Source organism: Mangifera indica, chromosome 14 (genome assembly GCF_011075055.1).
Source record: "Mangifera indica cultivar Alphonso chromosome 14, CATAS_Mindica_2.1, whole genome shotgun sequence".
Taxonomy (NCBI): Eukaryota; Viridiplantae; Streptophyta; class Magnoliopsida; order Sapindales; family Anacardiaceae; genus Mangifera; species Mangifera indica.
In genome coordinates, this window is record NC_058150.1 from 2,194,847 (window position 1) to 2,219,328 (window position 24,482).

General features: G+C 32.6%; 3 protein-coding genes across 11 annotated transcripts; 1 reads left to right on the forward strand and 2 right to left on the reverse strand.

The window, feature by feature from the left end:
• The first annotated feature begins 1,386 nt into the window (after nucleotides 1-1,386).
• Nucleotides 1,387-8,960, forward strand: LOC123196642 (uncharacterized GPI-anchored protein At1g61900-like). Of its 5 annotated transcripts, none has more exons than XM_044610698.1 (9): nucleotides 1,387-1,599; nucleotides 1,873-1,961; nucleotides 3,143-3,266; nucleotides 3,791-4,648; nucleotides 5,957-6,202; nucleotides 6,316-6,330; nucleotides 7,808-7,948; nucleotides 8,075-8,122; nucleotides 8,765-8,960. In XM_044610698.1, the coding sequence occupies exons 3-9, from the start codon at nucleotides 3,233-3,235 to the stop codon at nucleotides 8,836-8,838; spliced, it is 1,416 nt and encodes a 471-aa protein (XP_044466633.1). In that variant the 5' UTR covers nucleotides 1,387-1,599; nucleotides 1,873-1,961; nucleotides 3,143-3,232; the 3' UTR covers nucleotides 8,839-8,960. The 5 variants fall into 5 exon arrangements, 3 of the variants coding, with proteins under 3 accessions (XP_044466633.1, XP_044466634.1, XP_044466635.1); XR_006497711.1 differs by having other exon boundaries at nucleotides 6,316-6,365; XR_006497712.1 differs by having other exon boundaries at nucleotides 6,319-6,365.
• Nucleotides 8,961-9,648: 688 nt separating this feature from the next.
• Nucleotides 9,649-12,689, reverse strand: LOC123195533 (peroxisomal membrane protein 13-like). 2 transcript variants are annotated; one of them, XM_044609299.1, is made up of 5 exons: nucleotides 12,527-12,689; nucleotides 11,432-11,608; nucleotides 10,920-11,200; nucleotides 10,420-10,512; nucleotides 9,649-10,065 (listed from the first exon to the last, which is right to left on the reverse strand). In XM_044609299.1, the coding sequence occupies exons 1-5, from the start codon at nucleotides 12,552-12,554 to the stop codon at nucleotides 9,844-9,846; spliced, it is 801 nt and encodes a 266-aa protein (XP_044465234.1). In that variant the 5' UTR covers nucleotides 12,555-12,689; the 3' UTR covers nucleotides 9,649-9,843. The 2 variants fall into 2 exon arrangements, with proteins under 2 accessions (XP_044465234.1, XP_044465233.1); XM_044609298.1 differs by having other exon boundaries at nucleotides 11,375-11,608; nucleotides 12,527-12,687.
• Nucleotides 12,690-13,359: 670 nt separating this feature from the next.
• Nucleotides 13,360-19,634, reverse strand: LOC123196452 (protein NLP8). 4 transcript variants are annotated; one of them, XM_044610496.1, is made up of 7 exons: nucleotides 19,479-19,634; nucleotides 18,509-18,944; nucleotides 17,758-18,419; nucleotides 16,934-16,978; nucleotides 15,979-16,734; nucleotides 15,082-15,205; nucleotides 13,360-14,777 (listed from the first exon to the last, which is right to left on the reverse strand). In XM_044610496.1, exons 2-7 carry the CDS (start codon nucleotides 18,552-18,554, stop codon nucleotides 13,660-13,662), a joined length of 2,751 nt encoding a protein of 916 aa, XP_044466431.1. In that variant the 5' UTR covers nucleotides 18,555-18,944; nucleotides 19,479-19,634; the 3' UTR covers nucleotides 13,360-13,659. The 4 variants fall into 4 exon arrangements, with proteins under 4 accessions (XP_044466431.1, XP_044466428.1, XP_044466429.1 ...); XM_044610493.1 differs by having other exon boundaries at nucleotides 17,758-18,944; XM_044610494.1 differs by having other exon boundaries at nucleotides 17,758-18,949; nucleotides 19,479-19,632.
• Nucleotides 19,635-24,482: the final 4,848 nt, after the last annotated feature.

Here is a 24,482-nt window from a genome sequence, read left to right on the forward strand (position 1 = left end):
AATGGTGGTAAGGGTAAAATCGTTATTTTCTTTATAATATTAAAAAATAAACTAAAATATAATTTCTTTTGCCCCCCTAAACTTTAAAAACCAAAATTTTCTCCCAACCTAAGTTTTAAAAAATGGCAGTTTCACCTTAGGGTTTAGTTTTGAAATCTCTGACGACATCTCCGGCTCCATTGCCGATGGCCTCTCCCTCCCGAAGCATCCTCTCCTTCCAGCGATCTCCCAAAACTGCCATTTTTTAAAACTTAGGCTGGGAGAAAATTTTAGTTTTTAAAGTTTAGGGGGGTAAAAAGATATAAAATTTTCAAACGTTAGGGTTCTGTTAAATTTAACCGACCATGGGTGGGTATTTAGTGTTTTCATAGTTAAAAGGTGAAAACTTGTCATTACAGCATACCTTGAGTGAGAATTAGTCGTTTGGCCTTTAATTTAATGCATTAAGGTGATGTATTTGAACTAATAAATTTAGTTTAATATATTAAAAATATTTAAATAAAATAATATTTTAATATTTTTTAATTATTAATTAAATATAATAATAAGTTTTACATATATTTATATAAAAATATATAGTTTTTATAATTATCTTGAATAATCAGGCTTCAAACTTGTTCAATTTTATGGATAAACCTAAATGCATATGAATTTTTTTTCTTATATCAATTTTATTTTTTTTCAAAATATCAAGATCACGATTGTTGAATCACGTGTCATATTATATATTAAAAATTTAATTTTTATATTATATATCGAATATCATATTTATATTATATTATTCAATTTTAAAAAATAATAAAAACATTAATAAAATAAAAAAATTAATTAATACATATTATTTTTTAAAATATTATAAATACTTTTATATAATTAAGGTTTTTTATATATACATATATTATATTATTATTTTTTTAAAAATATATTAATTTATATCAATAATATATATCATATTATATAATATATTAATTTGATATATTTTATAATATTTATTATTTTTATATATAATATCATAAAATATATATTTGACCGAATATGATACTATTAATTATAAGTGAAACTATCAAAATTTAACGCATTTATTGCATTTTTATTGATAAAATCCTCCAAATTTGAAAATGATTGATGAATATAAATAAGAGAGAATAATTAAAAAAGAAAAATATAAATAAAGTGGCACTACGCTCACTTTTGTCCTTGGCCTAATAAACCCTTATATTCGCTTGTTACTCCGTACACATACCCATCTAGTGGGGCCCGAAAAGAACCGGCCCACCCAAGCACAAATGGAAAAGGACCCAGACTCCAAATCCGGAAGATTCCGGGTCAAATCTTGAAAGGTAAAGTTATTAATACTCTCTTCCCTTCTTTTTTCATTTTCTTTTTACTTTATCCGCTCCTTTATAACATCGCATTAACACTCCTTACTCACTGAGCTCACCGCTCCCCTTTTTATTTTTAGGGTTTCTCATCATTCACCTACCGATCGGCTCCATAAGAGCATCTTTCTCTTCGTTTTGAGTACGGAAAGTTCATTTTTTTGGGTTATTGTGCGCGGATATGCTCGTTTTGTGGGCGCAAGTTCAACATCGTGTTCAGGTATAGTTTTTTTTTATTTTTCATTTTTTGGTTGGGAGTTGTGAAAGTGTGGGAAGTTGAAAGAAAGTTGAAATTTGGAGGTGAAGGTTGATTGGTTGAGTAAAGTTGGGGACTTTGGTGTTTTTGTTCTTTATTTTTTTGGTAGTTGCTGACAAAATGCAGCAAATGATGGGAAGTGTATTTTTTTTTTGTATGTTTTAGAGTTTGATTTAGGTTTTTTTTTTTTTTTAAGAAGGGGTGGTTGAGGTCGCTTGTTTGTTGTCATTAATGCAGGTGTGTTTTTCGAGTTTGCGGAATTTTTGTCTGTAAGCTGAGAGAACGTGAGGAAACGAAAGAAAATTGAAGCTTATAGTCTTCAAAAGGTGATTTTTTTGGGAGCTTTGGGTTGATTAACTGCAGTTTGGTTAGTTAGCTTGGTTGAGTAGGTTGTTTTCTTATTTCCTCGGAGAAGTGATTCTCACTTGTTTGTTGCTTAGAAAACGAGTGAAAACGAAGGAAAATTGAAGCTTTCTGTGTTAAATAAGTAATTGTTTAGGAAAATTTTCGTTTATTATGCTCAGTTTGGTTAGTGTGGTTGAGTTGATGGTTTCGTTTTTTATTTCCTTGAAGAAATGACTTTTAATTGTTTGGTTTCTGAGAAATTGTGAAAACGAAGCGGGAATGTAAGTCTTTATATTTGATTTTTTGTTTTTGTGGAAAAAAATTGATCAATTGAGCTTTCTTGTTTAGTAGCTGAGAAAGTTATGGCAGAGGTGAGGAAAATTGAAATTCTTTTTGTGGATTGTTTCAACATTGATGACTTAGTTTCTTCTATCACTCCTGTGCATATGTTTGGTTATATATATTGTTGCTGGAAAAATTTGGAAAGACGAGAAAATTGGATTTTTCCTGTATGGTGATTTTCACAATATAGTTTTGGGGAGCCTTGATTTAATCAAGTTTAGTGAGTTAGTGTGATTATACAGGTTCTTGAGTGGTTATCTTCCAATTGATGAATTTAGTCGTGTGATTTAGCTGGGAAAATTAAAGAAAAGAGCAGTAAAAGTAAATTTCTCCTTATTACCACAATTTTGTAGGATGGTTGGGTAGTATTAGATATACTAAATGCAGCTACAGTACACGGTTCTTCAACAGTCGATGCACACATGCAACTGGGCCTCTAAAGTGGCATTTGTCTAAAAATTGTATGAAGTTGGGATATTCTGGTTTAAGTGCCGAAGCTGAATTCTAGGAGCTGATTGTTCCTCTTATCCACCAGTTAAGCATATAAGACCAACAATTATGAAATTTTCTAGTTCACTAACTAAATTAAGATCTGCTTTAGGATTTAAGTAAGAACTGCAAAAATGATTTAATTTGGGATTTGTCTGCAAAGCTTAAGGCATAAAACTATATGCGGTATGACAAAGCTGGGATGTAGCTGTAATTTAGATTTTTTTGGTTGATTTAGAAATTATTTTGTTTACTTGAAGTCTGATTTTTAGTCTGCCTATAATTTTTTGTTTCCTCCTGCCTTTGGTCCTAATGCTTGAAGATGCTACAGGTATTGTTGTGAACATCTCTTGTTCTGACAATCGATAACCATAGTGTTTTCTTTTGTAAAACTCAATGGTGCCAGTAGGCTAGTGGAGCTATGGACTGTTTTCAGATTGTTGGTCATCTCAAAGGTGAGTTATGGGAATTTATTAGTTTGTGATGTGACTTATTTTAACCAGGCACCAATTGAACATGGCAAAAAGGCATGTTTTCAGTTTTTGCCTCTTCCCCACCATTAGATTGCATTATCATTTGCGTGTCTTGTTCATAATGCATTGCTGTCATGATCTTGAGATTTAATTATTGTTGATTATCTTATTATCTTCTCTTTTCTCCAATTTTAATGTATTGAAGCTTTTATTTCATAGTTTGTTACTGATCTATTACAATCAAAATTTAGCTTATTTTGCTCTTATTTGTTAGTAGTGTTATGTGCACAAACAACAATATGTCATCATGTGATTGGACAGTTGAAAATTAAAGATAAAACAACACCCAATCACATAGTGACATATCGTTGTTTGTGCACAAAGTTGTGCACATAGTATTATTGCTTATTTTTTCTGTGTTGTTTCTTGTTTATTAATGTTGGTGCATTATTTTCTATGACTGATTACGTATCTAGATGCTGATTTCTTGTTTGTGCTGATTGTAGGATCCCTGTGTCAGGTGTTCTTATTATTCATCACCTGGCTGTTTAGTTTCCAAGATGTAGTGGCATTTCAAACAGTGCTTAAGCCTAGTCATGTTTCTTCCATTTCTCAGCTGGCAAATCCTCCTAGCAGTGGACTGTTTGAACCTATAGAGATTTCACCAGCTGTATTTCCACATTTTCCATATACTGGTGAAACTTTGCCACCACCAATGTACCCATACCCAACTTTTCCTACTACATATGAACCGAATTTAACTGGGCGATGCCCTGTAAATTTCTCTGCCATGTCAGTTATCATGGACAAAACAGCAACTGATTGTTCGCTAGCTGCACTTGTAGGAAATGTAATATGTTGTCCGCAGCTCGGCAGTTTACTTCACATATTCCAGGGTTTCTACAGCATGAAATCTGGGAGTTTGGTCTTGCAAAATGCAGTTGCTAATGATTGTTTTTCAGATATCATCAGTATATTAGCTAGCAAGGGGGCCAACAGCACAATTCGAACACTCTGCTCTGTAACATCATCAAATCTCACAGGTGGTTCATGTCCGGTTAAGGATGTTAATAGTTTTGAGGAAACAGTAAACACAAGCAAACTACTGGAGGCCTGCAGCACTGTTGATCCTCTTAAAGAGTGTTGTAGACCAGTTTGTCAACCTGCCATTATGGAGGCTGCTCTGCAGATTTCAGGATCATCATTAACAATTAACGACAATAAAAATCTAGTTGGAGGGTCAAATCATGTTCATGCGCTAAATGACTGTAAAGGGGTTGTATACTCGTATCTCTCTAGTAAATTATCAGCAGATGCAGCCAATACTGCATTCCGGATATTATCTGCCTGCAAAGTTAACAAGGGTACTGTGTTTGATTATCTTACATGCTTCTTGCTAAGTTAGTACTTAATTGAAAAGTTTTGAAATTCCTTGTGCTTTTACTTTATTCTTTTAATTAAGTTGCTATATTTTGGATAATCATAGAGCATTTGTAATCATGTTAATTAGAACTTTAGGGCATGTATACTTGCTTTACATCTTCAGATTTTTTATTAACTCTTTGAAACTTCAATAATATCATGGCATCATCATTTGCTTTTTATTGGGTAGCTTTTTGCTTTATACTTTCATATGTGTGTTTGTTTATTCTAGGAAACAAATTTCATGCCTCAAAAAAGTTAAAAGCTGTAAGAGTTCACCAAAAAAACTCTTGGCCTTGGTTTCTATAGATATTTATGTGTAGGCTCTTACACTATTTTGAGCATCTTTAATATTTAATGCTTCAACAGATTACAAGATATCACATTTTAGTTTTTTTCACATTGTTATTTGGTTTCTAAATCTTTGGTTCCACAGTTTTGAGTTACTAAGTATCCTGGCCACAAGTAAACCTTCTCTAGGACTATTCCTATGTGTGATGGGTATGAAGTTTGCAAATTAAGAAATATGTTTTGCATCTTAACACAACTCATTGCATACTTTATTGATGTGGAAAATTGAAAATGAACATCTGTTAAATGATATGGCTGTCTTATGTGCAATATAGGGAAAAATACTCATTAAATGATTGTATCTTTAACGTATGCAGTTGAAAGATAGGAACAAACTTGGAGATAACATTTATTGATTGTACTGATACTATTTTTTTCTCTATGCTTGTATTGATGAAACATGAAGATCTTAAAATATGGAAAGACTGAGAAAGAAATTCATATTAAAAACTAGTTTTTCAGATGTAAATAAAATAGGAATAGCACAAAGAAAAATGAGGTATCAACCGTAAAAATTTCCATTTTAGTGCTCCAAAAGCTAGTATTAAAGAAAGATGAGATGAGATTTAATTATGGTCTGCGGTATCCTAAGAGGTCTTCTTTCTGTTTTTACATTTATAAGATATATGTGGACAGTCATTTTGCCTTAAGGTGATTCCAGATATTAAGTTCAAGTGATGAAGCTAGGCACGTAAGTTCAATAAGCATCAACTTTATGGATTCAAACTTCTCTTTAGTTTCCAATATTATCCAAGAACTAGCTTGGTTGGACCTAAGCTCCAGGTTATTAAATAATGTATATGAGTCAGAAAAATGCAATGTGGCATTCTGGTGTTTGGTGAAAAGAATTTAAAAATTATTTTTATTTTGCTTATGGTAACAAAAATATTTTGCTGCAGTTTGCCCATTGGAGTTTAAGCAGCCTTCAGAAGTAATTGAAGCATGCCGTAATGTAGCAGCTCCAAGTCCGACATGCTGTAGCTCATTGAATACCTATATTGCAGGAATACAGCAACAGATGCTAATTACAAATAAACAAGCCATAATCTGTGCTGCATTTTTTGGGTCTATGTTACGGAAAGGAGGAGTTATGACAAATGTCTATGAGCTCTGCGACGTTGATCTGAAAGACTTTAGCATTCAAGGTACACACATTCCTGTTATGATGGTCTTGTAATGATTCCCTTTTTTATTCTTTTAATTCATCTGATATGTGTTTTTTTCTGTGCTTTGTCAATTCGTGATGCCAATTCTTAAGCAGCATATGGACAAGGTTTGCTTCAAATTTCTCCTGTCCTCCTCTCCCTTGTAATTTCTTTGTTTTAATTTTCAATTTTTTTTTTCCAGTTGTTGGTATGCATTTTTTCTGTAAAATTAGTCAGCATAATCATTAATTTATTGATATGTTTAGAAAGACAAGCGGTGTGGCGTTGGGGGGACAAATTTTGCTTTTGGTAAAAAGATTAAGTTATCTCAGTTGTTTCTTTAAGGACCAAAGAGGAAAAAGAATGGAAATATTGGACACTTATTTATGTCCTGGGAGGTTTTCTATCATTTTTGCTGGATGCCTAAAAACACTTTGTAGGTATTAAACTTCAAGCTGAATGTTACTTGAGTATTTAAAGTGGAGTTACCGTAATCCACACCTATTACTTGTTCTCGAAATCCCAAAAGTGGATGCATTTTTCCTTGTAATATTAACATAATATTCCATATTTTCATCACAAACCCAGAATAGCCTGGTAATAAGGACGGTCAACAATTTATCAAAGCAATAGTGGCTTCTCTTGTTTACTCACTGATTTGTGACAGTTGAATAAGATTTTCTTACCTTCTGCCAGCATCCTTAAAGAACATAAATTTGAAAGGACTCTGATTTGTCAATTTTGTCTTGTGTGAGAGAAGGAAAGGGAGGTTTTAGGGTCTTAATGCTACAAAAGAATTATTTTTAATAATGGATTGACGATAATGTCATCGTAGAGACTTGAGAATTTAGTCAAAGCACATGTGCTGATAGATATACATAAGACATTTTGTTAGGATCCCAAGTGCAAGGTATGGACTTGGATCCCACATTGGAAAGTATGGGCAACTAGTGTGGGGTTTATATGGCCTTGGGCTCTCCCATCTCAATAGCTAGCTTTTGAGGTGTGGTTCTTCTAAGGTTCGTATCATTTGGTATCAGAGCCATCACCATGTCTCCTAGTTGCAATCGTGCGGCGCGGGTGGTGACGCCGGCATTGTAGTGTTCGCCCGGGGATAGCAGAGAGCTAGCGCACAGCCAGCCCGCGTGGACGTCGGGGCTGCGGAGCGTGGTGGTATGTTAGGATCCCAAGTGCAAGGTATAGGACTTGGATCCCACATTGGAAAGTATGGGCAACTAATGTGGGGTTTATATGACTTTGGGCTCTCCCATCTCAATAGCTAGCTTTTGAAGTATGGTTCTCCTAAGGTTCGTATCACGTTTCTTGTGTCTAATGATTAAGTTTAAAAGTATGCTTTCGAAGGTGAGGTTGGGTATTGTTTTCTCATACTTAATCATGGATAGAAACATGATATATTTCTTTCCAAAATGTATAGGAAACAAGTTGTATGTGTTAAATTAATAGATTTGATTTTGTCAAAATTCTTTTGTATTTTAGATTTCTATGTTAAGAGAATTTGGTCAGTCCACATTGTTTCACTTTTGATTAATCTTATTGAATTTGATTTTGCTGTAATAATAAATTTTGATTTCTATTTTTATATAGGATGTCTACTTCGAAGCTTGCCTGCAGATGTGGTCTTTGACAATTCGACGGGCTACAGCTTCCAATGTGACCTAACTGACAACATTGCAGCTCCATGGCCTTTATCATCCTCAATGTCAACCTTGTCTCTCTGTGCTCCTGGTAATTGATTTTCAAAGAATTTTTTATATTTTTGTTTTAATGTGAACTTAAAGATAAGTTTCTTAGGAAGTGTACTTGCAAGTTGTTTTTACACTGAAGACCTAATGTCTAGTTATAATTTTTCAGAGATGTCATTGCCTGCCTTGCCAACATCAGAGACTTTGACCAATCATGGTTCGTATCGTTACCTCATCAATTTCTTGCCATTCTATCTGCTTATTTGTTTTCAAATTCTAAGTTTTGAAAAAGTATAATTGATAGTTGCAAAATCTAGGACAGGTAAAAGCTGGCTTGTTCAATAAAGTAATTAGAGCAAAATTATGTTTAAGCAATTGATGAAAATATGCTTGGTAAATGTATTATCCTGAGGAACGGTAAACAATTTTTGCATTATACGTTTGGTTTTATATTCATGCAACATGTTAACAAAGGGTTTTAAATTAGTGCATTTAGTTTCATGCCGAGTTATATTATTGACATTTGATTATTGGTTTTTTGACATTTTGTCTGCCAAAGTTTAATATTTGTTTTATGTTCATACCATTCTAAGAGATGACTTTGGTCTGCAATATATCCTATAACTGCAGAGAAACATTTTCTTTTTGTGATGTACATATAGAAATTTAATATTCCTCGAACTCGCCCCTCAAATAGAGGTGATGGTCGTTTTGCTCTAGTTAGAAGTAAACTTGTATTTCAACAAATAGTAATAAAGAAGGCCAATTTACCAGCAAGTTAGATTTACCATCTCAATGGTTTTGAATTTTTCTTTGTTCTCCGCGATATCTCTACTTTTAATATCATTCTATGATGCAGGTTGTGGCGGTTGTTTGTTGGATGTCCTTGTTCCCATTTTTTCATTTTTTGTTTTCAGTGCATTGTTGTACTGAAAGTTATTGAGGGTCGAGTCAAGCTGGATTGGAATAGGGGCTTTTTGGTAATTGAATTGTGGTGGATTTCACATGTATATTTTTGAGTAAGCCTTTTTGTATAGCAGATTTTTTTTCCCCCACTTTCTTCTTGATGTTTGCACTTTCTTTCTCTCGTTCTCGCTGTGAGCTCTTAATTTTTGGTTCATGGTGACCATTCATATTGAGGAATTGTGTTTGCAGTTTCCAACTATGGTTTGAAAATTTATTAGTAATATTTAAGTTGCATGATATAGATCCCAATATAGGCAGCCTTATCACATGATATAGATCTTTGCCTTAAAAGACAAAGGAAAGATCTGTCATACTGGAAGCACTAAAATTCCCAAATAATATTTCAAACATCAATAAAACTATTTGTACTCAGTTTTGATTTTTAATTGGATATTCAAATGATGCATTATCATGGGTAATTTTACATGAAAAATAAAATGATATTCGATTATATGAGGATATATTATTTAAGTATCTAATTTGGTGTTCAAAAATGGGTATAGCATTGCTCTTTCAACACTTTCGGTGAATAACTTAATTTATTGCAAGTTGCATGGTTCGAAATCCGTGTTTGAAGTAATCCAATTTGAGGTGGATTACTACAAACACTGATTTGGTGCAAGTTGAAGAACCTTTCCCCATCTCATTAACGGCACCTCGTATTTATCAGAATCACCTTTTCTTGAGGGTGGATTTTGACGTCGTTGAACTCGATCCAAAGAGGCCTCTTTGTTGCATTGAACCAAAAATCAAATTAGATTTTACTGGAAAAATGGATTGATGAGTACGAAAAAGGTTTGATATTCAGGCAAGTAAGGCACTGCAGCGTTCGATAGATTTGCATCACTTACACTAGATGTTATACAGATGCACAATCATGTAATGGTGGGTACATACTGGCAGTGTAACTTTCTCGGTTTAACTAAGCTGATTTATTAGGGTTGCTTCAGTATGCAAACTGAAGTGGTACATTCATTTACTAGGGTTGTTTCCCCAAACATTATCCCAAGATTCACCAGGGGCAGCCTTTGGTCCCTCGATGAAGTTTTGATTGGCATGCATGTCATTATGTCCAGGGAGATAGAGGCCATTAGGACCTTGTGGCTGAACCTTTCTAGGCCTTTGCTTGATTCCAAGTATTTGCAGCACGAATCTGGCTAGCTCCCCATATAATAAACCTGTGCGGTCAAAAATCTGCAAGGAAATGAATAAGGTTTAAGCAAGGAACTTTTTCAGAAAATGCTGACGTTATTAATAATGGTGTTTGGCTGCAGTGTCCATTCTGCAGAAGCAATACTGATGAAACTAAAAGATGAAGCTAAAACAATCGAAGCTGGTGCACTACAAAGTCAATACAGTAGAAGCTAAAACAGTCTTGACCCAATGGTAAGTGGTTAATGCTAAGACTTGGATAAATTGGTTTAACTCAAATTAAACAACCGAGTCAATGAAAACAATCACTTGCCTCTTCATCCTCCCATATCCCTTAGGAAGACAACAATAGTGATTCTTAAAAAAAAGGCATGCGAAGGCAAGGAAGAAGAATACCTGAAGAAGTGCAGTCATGAACATGTGGAAGGCCTGTGTATTTTGGTCAATGAGGATTGAGATCCGGCCAAAAAAGTTCACCACTCCTTGCATCTGTTAATACAGAAAAACCTGTGAATGATAGCACAATAGAGAGAAAATCCCACAAATAACTAATAAATGAAGCATCCCCCAGGTATATTTCTGACAAATTGGACCAAGACCTCACAGCCTTCTAATAACCAATATCTTTCCATTTTTCTATATGAATTAGCGATTATATACAAGAAAAGTTAACCAAGCCCAAGCAACTAAGAACAGTTAAGACATTAGTCAGAAGTAAATTATGGTGACCAGATGAGTAGTGGTGAGAAACACTCAATTCTATGAATGCAGTGGCTAAATAAATTGAGCAGTCAAGTTCACAAACGTTCCAATCATACATAGGGACAGCAGTTCATTGTTTGAGTAATTTATTAAATAATTATGTGAATTCATAAAACTGTAATAAACAAACTTACCACTCGAAGAAGTGAGATCCAAAACCCAGGAGGTGATGAAGGACCACCATGTGGATTGTTAGGATCTTGAACACCATAAGGGCAACCCATGCCCATTCCATAGCCACCCATCGGACCTCCAAAACTGCCATTATACATTCCACCCCCATACATCCCAGATCCATCTAGACCACCATAACCTCCCCCGTACATGCCATTACTATACAGCCCTCCAAGACCACCATAAGAACCATACATTCCAGATCCTAAGCCAGAATTATAGTTCAAAGTAGACCCATAACCTGTGTAGGAAGGAAAAAAAAGCCAAAAGATGAATTATATGATAAAGCAAAAAAGGAGCGCTTGGTATCTCTTTACATCATTTTGCAACACACTGACAATCATCATTTTTAAATATACTTCTTTAATTATCAGAATTCTCTTTCCTTTTTTTCAAGCTAAAAATCCATTTTTACCTCTGTAGCTGTTACTTCCATAGTTTTGTTCCCAAGGCCTTGATGGAAGAGGCCTACCTAGGGTATTTCTTTTGACAGTGGCAGTCCTATTCGAAGTTGAAACAATTTCTCCAGGATTTGCAGTTCCAGAAGACTCAACTATATCACTTGTATTGCCAGCTGATGGGGGTTTAAATGGTGTACGCCCAGAAGCAACACCTGCTCGCTCCCATGGCTTTGGAGGAGGACTATGAGCTACAAACACCAAACGGAATAATCCAATTTCAGAATACCAAGTAGTAAAAAGACCAAAACCAAAAAAGAAAAACAGAAAGCAATTTCCAAGTATTTCATACATGCAAATCTTGTCACCATTACAAACCATAAAATTACATGACAATTGAATTTAACCAAAGAAAGCTAATCAAGAAAACCTTAAGCACCATATTCATTAGAATGGAATCATAGCTATGAAATTGGAATTACGGAAACAGAAAATGGGACCTGGAAACTTCCATTTTCTGATAATTAGATCAATTCAACGTTTCAAACACATCCTACAACTTGTATCAGCAAATTGAAAAAAAAAAATTATTATTAATAATAATAATCGGATATCTCAGTCCAACAAAGGATATGCACAGCCACACATTTATATATCTAAGCACGATAACATTTTTTTTTTAAAAAAAGAAAGACTCAATGAACTTTAAACTGTTTAAGAGTACAACTTTTTATCTATAATTAATACCAGCAAAAGCATTTGAACACGATATCTCTCAACCATTCAAATTACAGAATTCTAATAATCAACCACGTTCATCTAATATTAAAAAAAAATTCTGAAAAAACAACGATTCGATCTTTACAGGAAAATTTTTTTCTCCCAATTTTTTTTAAATGGTTTATCAGCGACTAATAAGAGTAAACATGGAAAATTAAAAAAAAAAATTCTCACAATATCTCAAGTTCTCAACTCCCAAACAGGAGCGAAATTGAAATTATCCTCGGTGAATAGTTGATGAAATTCAACCGATCAAAGGACAGAAACCAAAAACTCAAAATCCTAAACAAAATAATTATAATTTTTTCTTACAAACAAATTATTGATTTTATTGATGAATTAGAAAGGAGGGCAAATTTAAAAAAAAAAAAAATCAATTTTGACCGAACCTGGTGGAGATTGTGCATTGGATTCCATAGGAGCTAGAGTTGCAGAGAAACGACATTACGAATTTGGAGAGAATTTATAAACGACAACGCCAATACCGGAAGCCTGGATCTTTCCTGGCAATATGGCGCGAGGCGTGTGGGCTCTGCTTTGCGTCAACGGCTTTAAACATTTGACGTTGTGAGTACAGTTTTTAAAATAACAAAAGTATGTGTACAGTACAAAATGGGGTATATATTTAATGGGTATTTTCGTCTAATTATATAATATTATATATAAATATATATTTATTTGTATTCAGAATAATTATGGATAATATTATATTAAAAATAAGTTTACTGTTTATTTTTCTTCTTGAAAAAATAATTTTGATAAATTTCTCAATAAATTTGTTACTAAAAAAAGATTTTTGGAATAAGTAAAGATTTACGAAAAACTTATAAACTATTGAAATATTTATTTTTTATCTTAAGATAAATAGATATTGAAAACTTAATTTTTTTTGTATGATTTATTTTTTTAAATAATAAAAAATTTCAAACACTTCAAAATTTCTCTATCTTTTTCGAATCATTATTTTTACATAAAAATATATTAATTTATATCAAAATAAATAATATATATAATATTATATAATACACTTTTTAACATCGTATTATTTTTTATTTCATTTGTGTAATATCGTATAATATTTATACTAATAGTCATGATTGACCTCCCGGTATAATCCAAAAAGTTAATCAGTCTGTGTCCTGCGACACTGAAGTTTGAAAAGAAGAAGAAAGGAGTAACACGGCCTCCACCAACAATGCAAACAAAGCAGGAAATCAACAGCTGCAAGAGATAAAACTTTATTATTATCAAAATTAATATGCAAATCTATTCTACAACTGTTTAATTACTTCTAACATATACAGACTTATACTATACATTAACATTTATGATGATCATTCCACAATGCAAAGCTGTTCTTTGGAGCTTTTCATTCTGACTGGACTAACAACTTGGACCACGGGACAGAGATGCTTCATTTCATGAGATTACTGCTAAACTAGGAAGGAAGGTATAAGTTTCCAACTTTCTGGGAAGAATGTCACCCTGTGTGATGGAAAAGATTGCCAGTGTTGGGCGTCAACTACGAACCACCAACCAAAAAGCAATTGCTACTTCCAGAGCTGCCCAGTGCACAAGGCATATCACGAATGAGGAACCTCACACTTCGTGTGCCCATGGTTTCCATTATCTCAAGACATTCCTGCAAGTCTGAGTCACTGACCAACATCACCCATTCCTCTTCGTCATCTAGATACTTGAGCTGGAAGGTACCGGTTTGCAGTTTGAGCCTCCTGGCAACTTCCTCATACAGTTGGAAACACCCTGCAGTAGGTTCAAACTTGAATCGGATGATATCCTCTTTGTAAGTAGCTTTCACGGTAATTTTTGTACCACTGTCTCTGCAGCTTGTTTGAACTTTTGATTGCTTCCCCTGTTCAAAGCTTTGGGAGCTTGATGAACAACCATGCACCATGGAACCGTTTGATGAGTCCGTCATGCTTGAAGAAGTAGGTTGGTTATGCTCAACCATTCCGTCATAAGCCTCCAATCTGGTATCCATCTCCTCTGCAGCAGCCAAGGAGCTCGGGCACTGACACACATATTGACAGTCAGAATTCTCTAATTTCAACCCTTCCTTGTTCAGAGCCCATTTTTCTGCTTTTGAGAAACATGAACCCATGGAACCCTTTTCAGGAGTTACCCAAGCTGCAGTACTAAGCTTTGCTGGCCGAAATTGTCCTGCATCTATTCCAACCAACTTGGAGTTTTCAGTAGAATCAATCAAGAAAACGTTTGATTTATTTGGTTCTCCATCAGAGCTATTTGGAATGATCATGCTCCTTCCAGGGCCTACTTGGTTTTTGTCTAAACTGCATTTATCTTCGTCCAATTTAACTGTGGACTTTTCTATATTCATAGAAAGGGCTGGAGGTATAGATGCCGCATCTTGAGTTATTGGCTCAACGCTCTTGACAGGGAAGAGAAATTTTTTCCGAGCATCAAATTCTTGAATGATTGAGCCTGCTGCCACAAACCCACCTGTGGTTGGGTCAAACTTTAATCCACCTTCCACCCCCTGAACAGAGTCAAGCACAGTTTGTATTTTCCTTAACGAACGGTTCACTTTGTTTATCTTCTGGGATGGCCATCTAGAAATCCCATGTTGTCTACATATCCTTTTCAGCGTGGTCGGGCAGACTGCAAGCGAATGAGAAATTTAAAGGTAAATACATTGTCTCAAAAGAATATCAACCCCTGATTCTCTTCCATATTTGATTGATTTCAATGGGATCTACACAGTTGCAAGCTGGTCCAACCTTTCAATATTTTTCAAAGATTTGGTATATCCCTTGATACAAATACATTTCAAAAGAAATATATGAATATATTCCTCTGGATATATTCATATATTTGTTGTGGTGGTCACCATCAAAGATGGCATGACATTTTAAAAACCAATTTAGCATTCATGAGATCCAAACCATGCAAGATAAAGTCTCACCGCCAATGCTTTTTGCAGCATCCTTAAGACTCCCAGAAAAGTACTGCTGAAGAACACTCAAGCTCACATTTTTCTCTGCCGTACTCCTCTTCTTCTCCGTATGTCGTCGTGATCCACTCATCACCTAGAAGAAATGCAAAAACAAGAGTTCAATCCTAAAATCCTAAAAGTTTTAACCGTTGCACCAAGAAATCAGTTCTTAATTTTGATTTATTCTATTATAATATGGCTTTTGGTTATATGTCTCTTTAGTATTCCCTTAATATATCCACAAAGGATATTATCTACTGTAACTTTATAGAAATGCAAATGATACAGCCATTATTGATCTGATACAATCCTGGAACAGAAGTTTCCCGGATATTTTTAAGACTAAAATTGTTGCTTAACATCATATCATTTCCCTTCATTAATTGCTTAGGGATCTGCTAGAAAAAAAAAAATACAAACAAAGCGAACCTTCCAAATAACACAGAACAGACAACATGAAACAGAGCATTGCCTCCTGTTTAATTTTCAGAGATATCTAGGAACATATCAAAATCAGCAACATCACCAACTGTATCAAAACCAATACAGATATTTCTAAAAATTACAGAGAAATCATCTGACATCATTAGTCACACCAAACCACAGTATTATAAAATTTCGCTTTTAGAAATCAAACAGAATCAATGGGCATAAAAATCCAATTTCTTCATGATAATAAATCTTAAAGTTGAATAAAAAGATACTACAAATTCAATTGGCACAGGCCAACCATGATGCAGTATTATGGAATTATTATGCCTGCACATACATGTGAGTTAAGTAGGCAGAATTATCCACGCTCTCAGAAAACTAGTTGGAGAAAAGCTATATCAAGGTAAAGAATAGTGATGTGTTCAAGAACAATACCTGTTCACGATGACCATTTGATTCTGTTCCATCACTTTTTGAATTAGATACATCAGTGTGCATCAGGTCAATTGAGTTGAAGTTGCTCTCAGAGATTGCAGTATGAGAATTCCTTGACATTGACAGTGGTGAAAAACTTGTTACTGTGCCCTTCTGAAACCCAACTTTAGAGCCTTCATTCCCAACCAATTCTCCCTCTGTTACCATTCTCAAACTCTTACAGATTCTCTGCATAGTACCTGAAAGGTTATTTAAACAGTTTTGCTGCTCTGAACTCCCTTTCATGTTGACAGGGAGGAAGAACTCAAGGATATAATCGTCATCACCCGTGTAGGTGCTCCTACTTCTAATTGCAACAGCAGCATTCAGCCCAAACTTACGTGCATGATGGACAAGTGGATATTCACTTATATTATATGATTTTACATCAGGGAAGAAGAAAGGGTGATTCGATAGAAGAGCTTTTCCAGCTATACCCTGTCCTTCCTCAAGATAATGGTCTGTACACGCATGCACAAATCCTTGCATGTCTCTGTCATTTACATAACAAGCTGCACCCTCAATGCATAGAATGTTTTTTCCAACGGAGCTTGTATTACCCTCTCTCACCCGCACGTTTATGATTTCATGAACTGCTTCCTCGTTGTAATGACAGGGAATCCAAGTTAGAGCCAGTGGCAATCTATGTTCATGACATACAGCTCGTAGAACATCAGCTATCTCTGTTAAGGCAGCTCTCTTATTCCTTGAGATGCACTGGAAAATAACAGATGACATCAGAAAATGCAGAGCAGTGGAAAACAAAATTACTTGCAAATAAATATATCCTCTTCTTCTACCAAAGGAAACACGATAAACATATGCTTCTCCTTAATTTTCATTTTTTACTACGTATTTAGTTTTACAACAAATATACATGAACCATAAAGAAAAAAATTAGAGGTTTTGATAAAACCTGGGGAAGAAGACGCGGAGGAGCACTAGTCCTTAAATTTACAGCCTGTAAAAGGAATGTCAACCAATAAGGTCTCAAGATAACATCAAACACAATAAAAATAGTAGAAATCCACACATTAGCAATAATTAGTAAACAAATGTGTTTGTAGACCATAGCCATGTGTCAGGGTCAGCTTGAAATCTTTGCACATTGAACACATAGATTCGGATGTTTACTCAAATCTTAAGGCAATAAGCATTCAATAACTTTTATTTTCCTGACATTTGCAGAGAAATTATACTGCAAAATCACCACAAAAATATTTTTGCTCTTTTTGTTATATTTTTCTAATACAGAACGAGGGCCAACATATGCTACTTAAGAGTATAATAAGGATTAAAAATGTTCACTAATGACTCCAGCTGGAAATCACAGATTTTCAGAACAAAATAAATTTCTTTAAATGTGCTCAAAAATATTATTCATATATTTATTCTTTCAAAATTGCACTCCATTAAGTGATGCACAAATGCAACAATGCAAAAGCTGGAAGTAATAACAACACTTCATAAATTACTAAACGGGAAGAAACACTAGTTTGGTTAGACTTCTCTGCAGTCTTTATTGTGGCCTGATTTAACCACTGTACTACAGCCACTCTTTCCGCAGCAAACTATATATTTTCCCCATCATTTTCTTTAGAGTCCATCCAATGAAATGCAAACAATCCTAATTTTTTATACAGTTGCATCGAAATAAAATCAAAGAAAACAGATCCCTGGTAAAATTACAAAGCTAAAAGAAAAAAGTCTACGGTGAAAATTTGAAGAGCAGAAACTAACCTGGAGCGCATTGCAAACACTAAGCATCTCTAAATCAAAGTCGTGCTTCTCTTTCACAGTGACAAGTTCCAGAACAGCAGCACAAGACATTTCAGGATATTCAAAGACAGGTAAGGCAATAGAACCACGAACTGCATGATCAACAGCATGTCCCACCCTCAAGAACTCGTCCTCATTGTAATGAACTACATTTGAAGTCCACTCAGGAACTTTAGAGATAAATACACGACCAGGAAGCCCTGGGAAAGAACCCGGTTTCACTTCTGTAGAGAAGGTATATGCCCTTGACACTTCTCGATACCCTGTAAGCATTTGATCAAGCAAGTAGGGCTGGTCAAAAGTGCTCAAGATATACTGATTTCCGCGCTGTATTGGAACCCAGACCTGCGCTAAAATGCCCACTCCAGACGACTCTTTAAAGAATGACAATGCCTTAAGCATCTTCTCGTCAAGTGATAGTGGAACTGGCCGAGAAACTGAACAATTTGACACATTTGAGACCTTGTTTTCTAGATAACCACCATTACTTTGTTTATGAACCAAACCATCTTCATCATTAGGATCCAAATAACAAGATGCAGTATTTTTTTGTTGAAAAACCATCTTGTCTGCACAATTGTTTGAATTTCCCATAGTATTTGATGTGCTAGCACCATCAAGAACTGCAGAAGGATTTGGTCCGGTTACATTTAATGTATCAAAAGAGGCATAAGGCATAGACTGAAACGACGAAAACTCATAGGATGCATACATCTGATCTGTTGCAAGAGGGCTGTTGCACCAGCCAGCATAGACATCAAGATTCATCAGCTCTGAAAAGTTTAATTGATCTTCAGGAACAGAACTCCCTGAACCACCATCAAACAGTTCCATATTCTCCATTTGTGTTCTCTCAAGAACCCAATTACAAGTCCCCTTTACTAAAGCGTTTTCCAATTTCTAGTGGTCAACAGAATCCTGTCCTAACTGAGAGCAGAAAGCGTTGGTGTCCTATCAAGTAAATAAACACAACCATTTTTCCCTTCATTTTCCCCCTCACTAGCTCTTGAAGGCACTTAAATTTCACCGTATATTCCATCAAGTTTTTGATTTACTGCCCAAACTCAAATGTTATCAATCTAAACTTTATTTGAAAAACTTTGTTCCACAAGTAAAACTGAACTTTCCCCAGTGAAACTGCACTAACCCTGCACTATAAAAATGGCAAAATTACACTTCATATTCATACACAAAACAAACCATGTAAAAAATGAAGAACCAATCGTCAAACAGATCACACAAACAACTAATTTTCCATAAATAACCATCGAAAGTCTGATTTAAACTAAAATGGATGAACCCAAATTCAAGTCTCCAAAGCTGCCGCAAAACACTCTAAGAAAATTGCATCCTTTTCAATCAACAATACCTCACAAAACACAGCTCATATTTATCCTCTCATGCACAAGCATACACAAAAATTTGTACATGTCTAAGCACAGGCAGACATGTGGCCACTTCAAGAAACAACCAAACAAGCACGGAATACAAAAATCAGGAGAAATGAAACAAACGGAAATAAACTATAAAAAAAAGAAAAGAAAATCATACACAGATATGTGGATATACTCTGAAATTTATCTAGAAATCACTCAAATTCAAATGAAATTCAGTTGAAATGAACCAAATTCGACCTCCATGACCAAATACATAAACTTTCCAAATCAAAACCAATAACTTACAAATATGCAAGTGGGTATCTCAAGAAGCAGCTAAAAAGGTTTTGGCGCAGTTGTTGTTGCTTTGGTTTTGTTTTTGTGGTTCTTTCAGGCTCATTTGACCTCTATCTTTCCTTGTGATGTAAATAGGTTTTCAAGATTGGCTTACTTTCATTGTTTTGAATTGTTTTCTTTTATAGCTTCCTTGCCCGGGGTTCTTTTGTCCCGAGTGAAGGCCCAAAAAAGAGGCATGATCTGGTAAAATTTAAAATAGTCACTGTTTTTTAACCTCCTCTCCCCTAGTCATATGTTTTTTTTTATTATATAAATATAATTATTTTTTAATTTAATTTTATATTTAAAAAGAAAAGGTTATAAGATTTAACCCTGAAATGTGGTTAAATGGATTAGCCAAATTAGTTGACCGGTCGATTATGATCGATTGACCAACCATCAACCAATTAATTTTTAAAAAAAATTAGTTGATTAGGTACTTAACTAACTAATCAACCACTTAACCAACTAATTTTATTAGTTCGCTAAGTGTTTAATCAATCGATCAATCACTCAACCAACTTTTTCTTTGTCAAAATCATCAAAATATTTTACATTTTTATCTTATATTACATCATATCTATCCAATAGGCGGCTTCAAAAACTCCTCAAAACTAAGCTTAGAGACAGAAAGGGGTGAGAACTTACTTACTATAAAAGGAAACCCTTAAGAGCAAGTTTCGTTTGTGGCAGTTAAGATTAGATTCAAACCGAATTTAAGTTCAAACTCTACTTAGTTTGTATATAGCAGAGCTCGAGCTCGTAGAAGTCCAGTTCGAATTCAGTTCGACTTATTTCGAACTCAAGTTTTTAATTATTTTATTATCAAAATAACGTTGTTTTAATACATATTGATCAAAACGACGTCGTTTTATTTCAAAATTTTTAATTGAAAAATTTAACGAATAGTTCAAGCTCGACTGAGCCTATATAAGGTTGGCTTGTTTCAAGCCAAACTTGAATTCGAACAGACTCGGTTCGAATCCAGCCCTAGTGGTAGTACCAAAAGATCAAATGGTTTTTTTGCTAAAAATATAAACTTTTTTTTTTCTTTCTTTGAAGAGGTTGAGAGAGAGTTTTTTTTTTTTAATTAAATTCAAGAAGGAAAATTAGGGGAGAAACTTGTTGATATAAGCCAAAATTTCTCTGTAACTAGCGAAATTGATTAGCATTTTTAGATTTGAGTTCTTGAAAAATAGTGCTATGCATGAAAATAATTTTTGTCCATTTTGTTTTAGGTTAAAGGACTATTTTTTACTCATGTTTTGATGAAATAACAAAGATATATTTACAACAGATGAAAAATTTAAATATTTATCTAAGTTTTAATCTGTTATAATATATTCACAAATTTTCTGTTAGAGTTATCAAGTAAAATTGTCAATTTATCAGTAATATTAAAATTATATATTATTATTTCTCTTTAATTTAAAAAACTAATAATTTTACCTTAACAATAAGTTTTAAAAAATTCACTTTTCCCCCCAAGGATACCACACTTGAAATCCAACCACTTTCACCAACAACCATGGCCCTATGATAGACAAAGAAGTTATCATCGTCAAACATAGTTCAGGGCCTTCAACCATCAACGGTGGCTAGAGAGAGAAGCGAAGAAAAAACCTAGGGATTTTTTTTTTGGGGGGAAGGGAAGTCAAAATTGGGATCTTTAGTAAAATATTAATTTTCAAAATTTTAAAAGAAAAACAAAAAAAAATTATATATTTTTATATTAATATTAAATAATAATTTTATTCTTACATTTAACGATAATTTTAACAGAAGTTTAAGGATGAGTGGATGATTGAGTTTTCTATTTATTGTAAATATGTTTTTAAAATTAAACTAAAATTTGGATGGGAAATAGTCCTTTGCCCTTTTGTTTTATATCAAGGGTTGGCCATTCCCGGCATGGCCCCTAAAAACTTTAAATTCGATTTTAATCCCAACAAATTAATTAAAATTTTAATCTATCATTGTATTTTTTTTATTGATGGCTTCATATATATAATAATAATTAATTATCAGAGGCATGCAAATTTTAAATAATATTAAGGACCCCTTTTTAATTAATAAATAGAAAATAAATAACTAAATAGAAAAAGACTTAAGGGGCGTTTGGTTTAGATAATGTTTTATTATCAAAATAAAAAGATTACCTTGAAGATAGATTACTTAGAAGATTACTGAGTATAAATGATTAATATGTTTGATAAAATTCGATAGATATAAATAATTATTATATTTGGTTAAAGGTAATAAAATATTACTAGTAAATTATTTTACTTAAATGTCTTTAAATATAATTATTTTTAATATTTTTTTATATTATTTGTCATATTAATTAACAATAAATTTATTTTTATCTTAAAAACTAATAAATAATAATATACTTATAATAAAATCAAAATTATATTTGTAATCTTTAAATCCCTAAAGTGAAGATAGTAATCAGATTACTACTATATTATCTATCACGTTAGCATTAATAATAAAATATTACTGTAATATTTTATTACTGACAAGCTAAATAAAGAAATAAAATATAGATTACTAAGGTAATCTTAAAAAACTGGAATCAAATGACCTCTAAGAGTAAAGAGTCCATTTTATATGCATTAAAAATTTATAGGCTTTTGATTTATAAACTCTACAACTGGGGCTTTAAGAAAATTAATATGTGTAAATTACTATATACACATATTTATATATATTATTATATAATTAAATATTATTTTATTTTTAATTTAAAATTATTTAATCATACCAAAATATATATTTATCGGGCAAGTTTATAAATAATCCAAAAGGCAAAAATTCTCGAGCAAAGCAGGTGAAATTAGCATGTAATTAATCAATTAAATCCGTAATAATAACGTTATGTTATGATGCGGTCAAAATTCAGTTTGGGGGGGGGGGGAGGGGTCGGGGGTGTTGTGGTAAAAAGAAAATTTGAGAGGACAGAATTTCAAAAGCGCTTTTATTTGTGGGACGATAGTGGGGGAGGTGACTGACACGTCGAAGGAGACCATTGACTGAATCTCAGAATATTTGTGCAATAATAGAGGAGAGACGACGTCGAATTAGATTCTAGAAAGTGCTTTTCTTAGGTATCAATCATATCTATCAAGCTTTAAAATAAAAAAATGAAACCTGTCGTATTAGAAAAGTCACTTTTATTTTCATTGGAAAAACTTTGGCCGGGTGAGATGTGCTTTTACTGGATTTAATGTGTCGTCTATGATATTACGTACTAAATATTTAATTTTATGTATCATATATTAAATATTATATTACATTATATGATATAATTTTTAAAAAATATAATTAATATATTATTATTTTTAAAAATATTATAAATATTTTTAAAAATTAAAAATTTCTCGTATTATAGTATTTTTTTCTAAAAAATATATTAATTTGTAACAGTAATATATATAATATCATATAATACATTTATTATATCATATTAATTACGATCTATTTTATAATATATATTATTTTTATCTATATTATATTATATCATATAATATATATATATATTATGCACCGTAAAAAACTGATAACTATAACTCAACCTTTTATACGATAGAATTGAAGATAGTCTGCAACACTAATTGATTGAATTGTGACGTGTTGAAATTAATTTAATTATTTGTTGATATGTCAATTTTGTTTAAAAATATTTCGGTCATTTTAGGGATTTTGTTTTTTTGGGAGATTGACTATTTTTTGAGTAATATTATATATATTAATTCTGAATATACAAATATATATATAGTTATATCATCACGTGATTGAATATTATTTTATTTTTAATTTAAAATCATCAAATAATATGATAACACACATAAATATATATCAATTTATATATTTAAAATATATATATATAGTTTTATTATTGTTATTTTTCATCTGTTTTTCTTGTTAACATTTTCTCATTTAACTTAAAAAAATAATATTTTTCTAATATTTCCATTAGATTTTATTAGTGGAACCGATTTATTTTTAAGATAGATAAATGCAAAGAACAAAGATATGTTTTATGATATTTAATAATGATATTTTGCTCTTAAATTTTATTAAATATATTTTTATTTTTAATTTATATTAATCTTATGATTAATAATTATAAAAGTAAATTTAAAAAATTAAAATATTCATCAAAGGCGAATATCATTGAAGATGATTAAAATCATATTTAAAATAAATCTCATCGAAATAGTGTAATTCCAATTAGATTGCATCATGAGAACATGATATCTTTGTGTAGATAAAGTGAGTTGGTTGCTTCCATCTAATTGTTGTCTCTGGGATAGAGTTGAGGTGTCTACTTCTTCAATGGCTTTGAGAATATGTATTTTTTGGAAGAATCTATTCCATTCAATATCCTCTCTAAAAAATCTTACCAAAAAAAATATTCGATCTAAAAAAAAAGAAAATGGACAAGGCCTTTTCGCATTGTCTCAACCATAGGGTCGAGAGTCCACCCTTAATCCTTAAATTATGACGTGTTGACAAAGAGAAGATATTCATCCAAAACTAAGAACTTTTTGATATTTATAAGGATTTTATTTGTACTGATACAACCGACCAACATAAAAAAAGAATTTCTTGAAAACTCTAGGCCTCTTTTACTTTTGACAGTACGAATCTTTGATTTGTCAAGGTAATTAAATATTATATTTTATTTATTTACATAATAACAATAATAATAATAATAACAACAACAACAACAACAACAACGATAATAATAATAATAATAATTCAATTTATGGTCAAAATATGATACTATTTTAAATTTATTATATATCACTTAATTTCGATTAATATTATAATGATCAAACCTACAATTATTATATAGAGTAAGTCAAAGTTTTATAAACATGATAGAGATTCGAATTCAAACCTTTACTTTATACGTTTTAATATTTTATCAGTTTTGTTAACTCTAAGGGTTAAATCTTCGTTTTA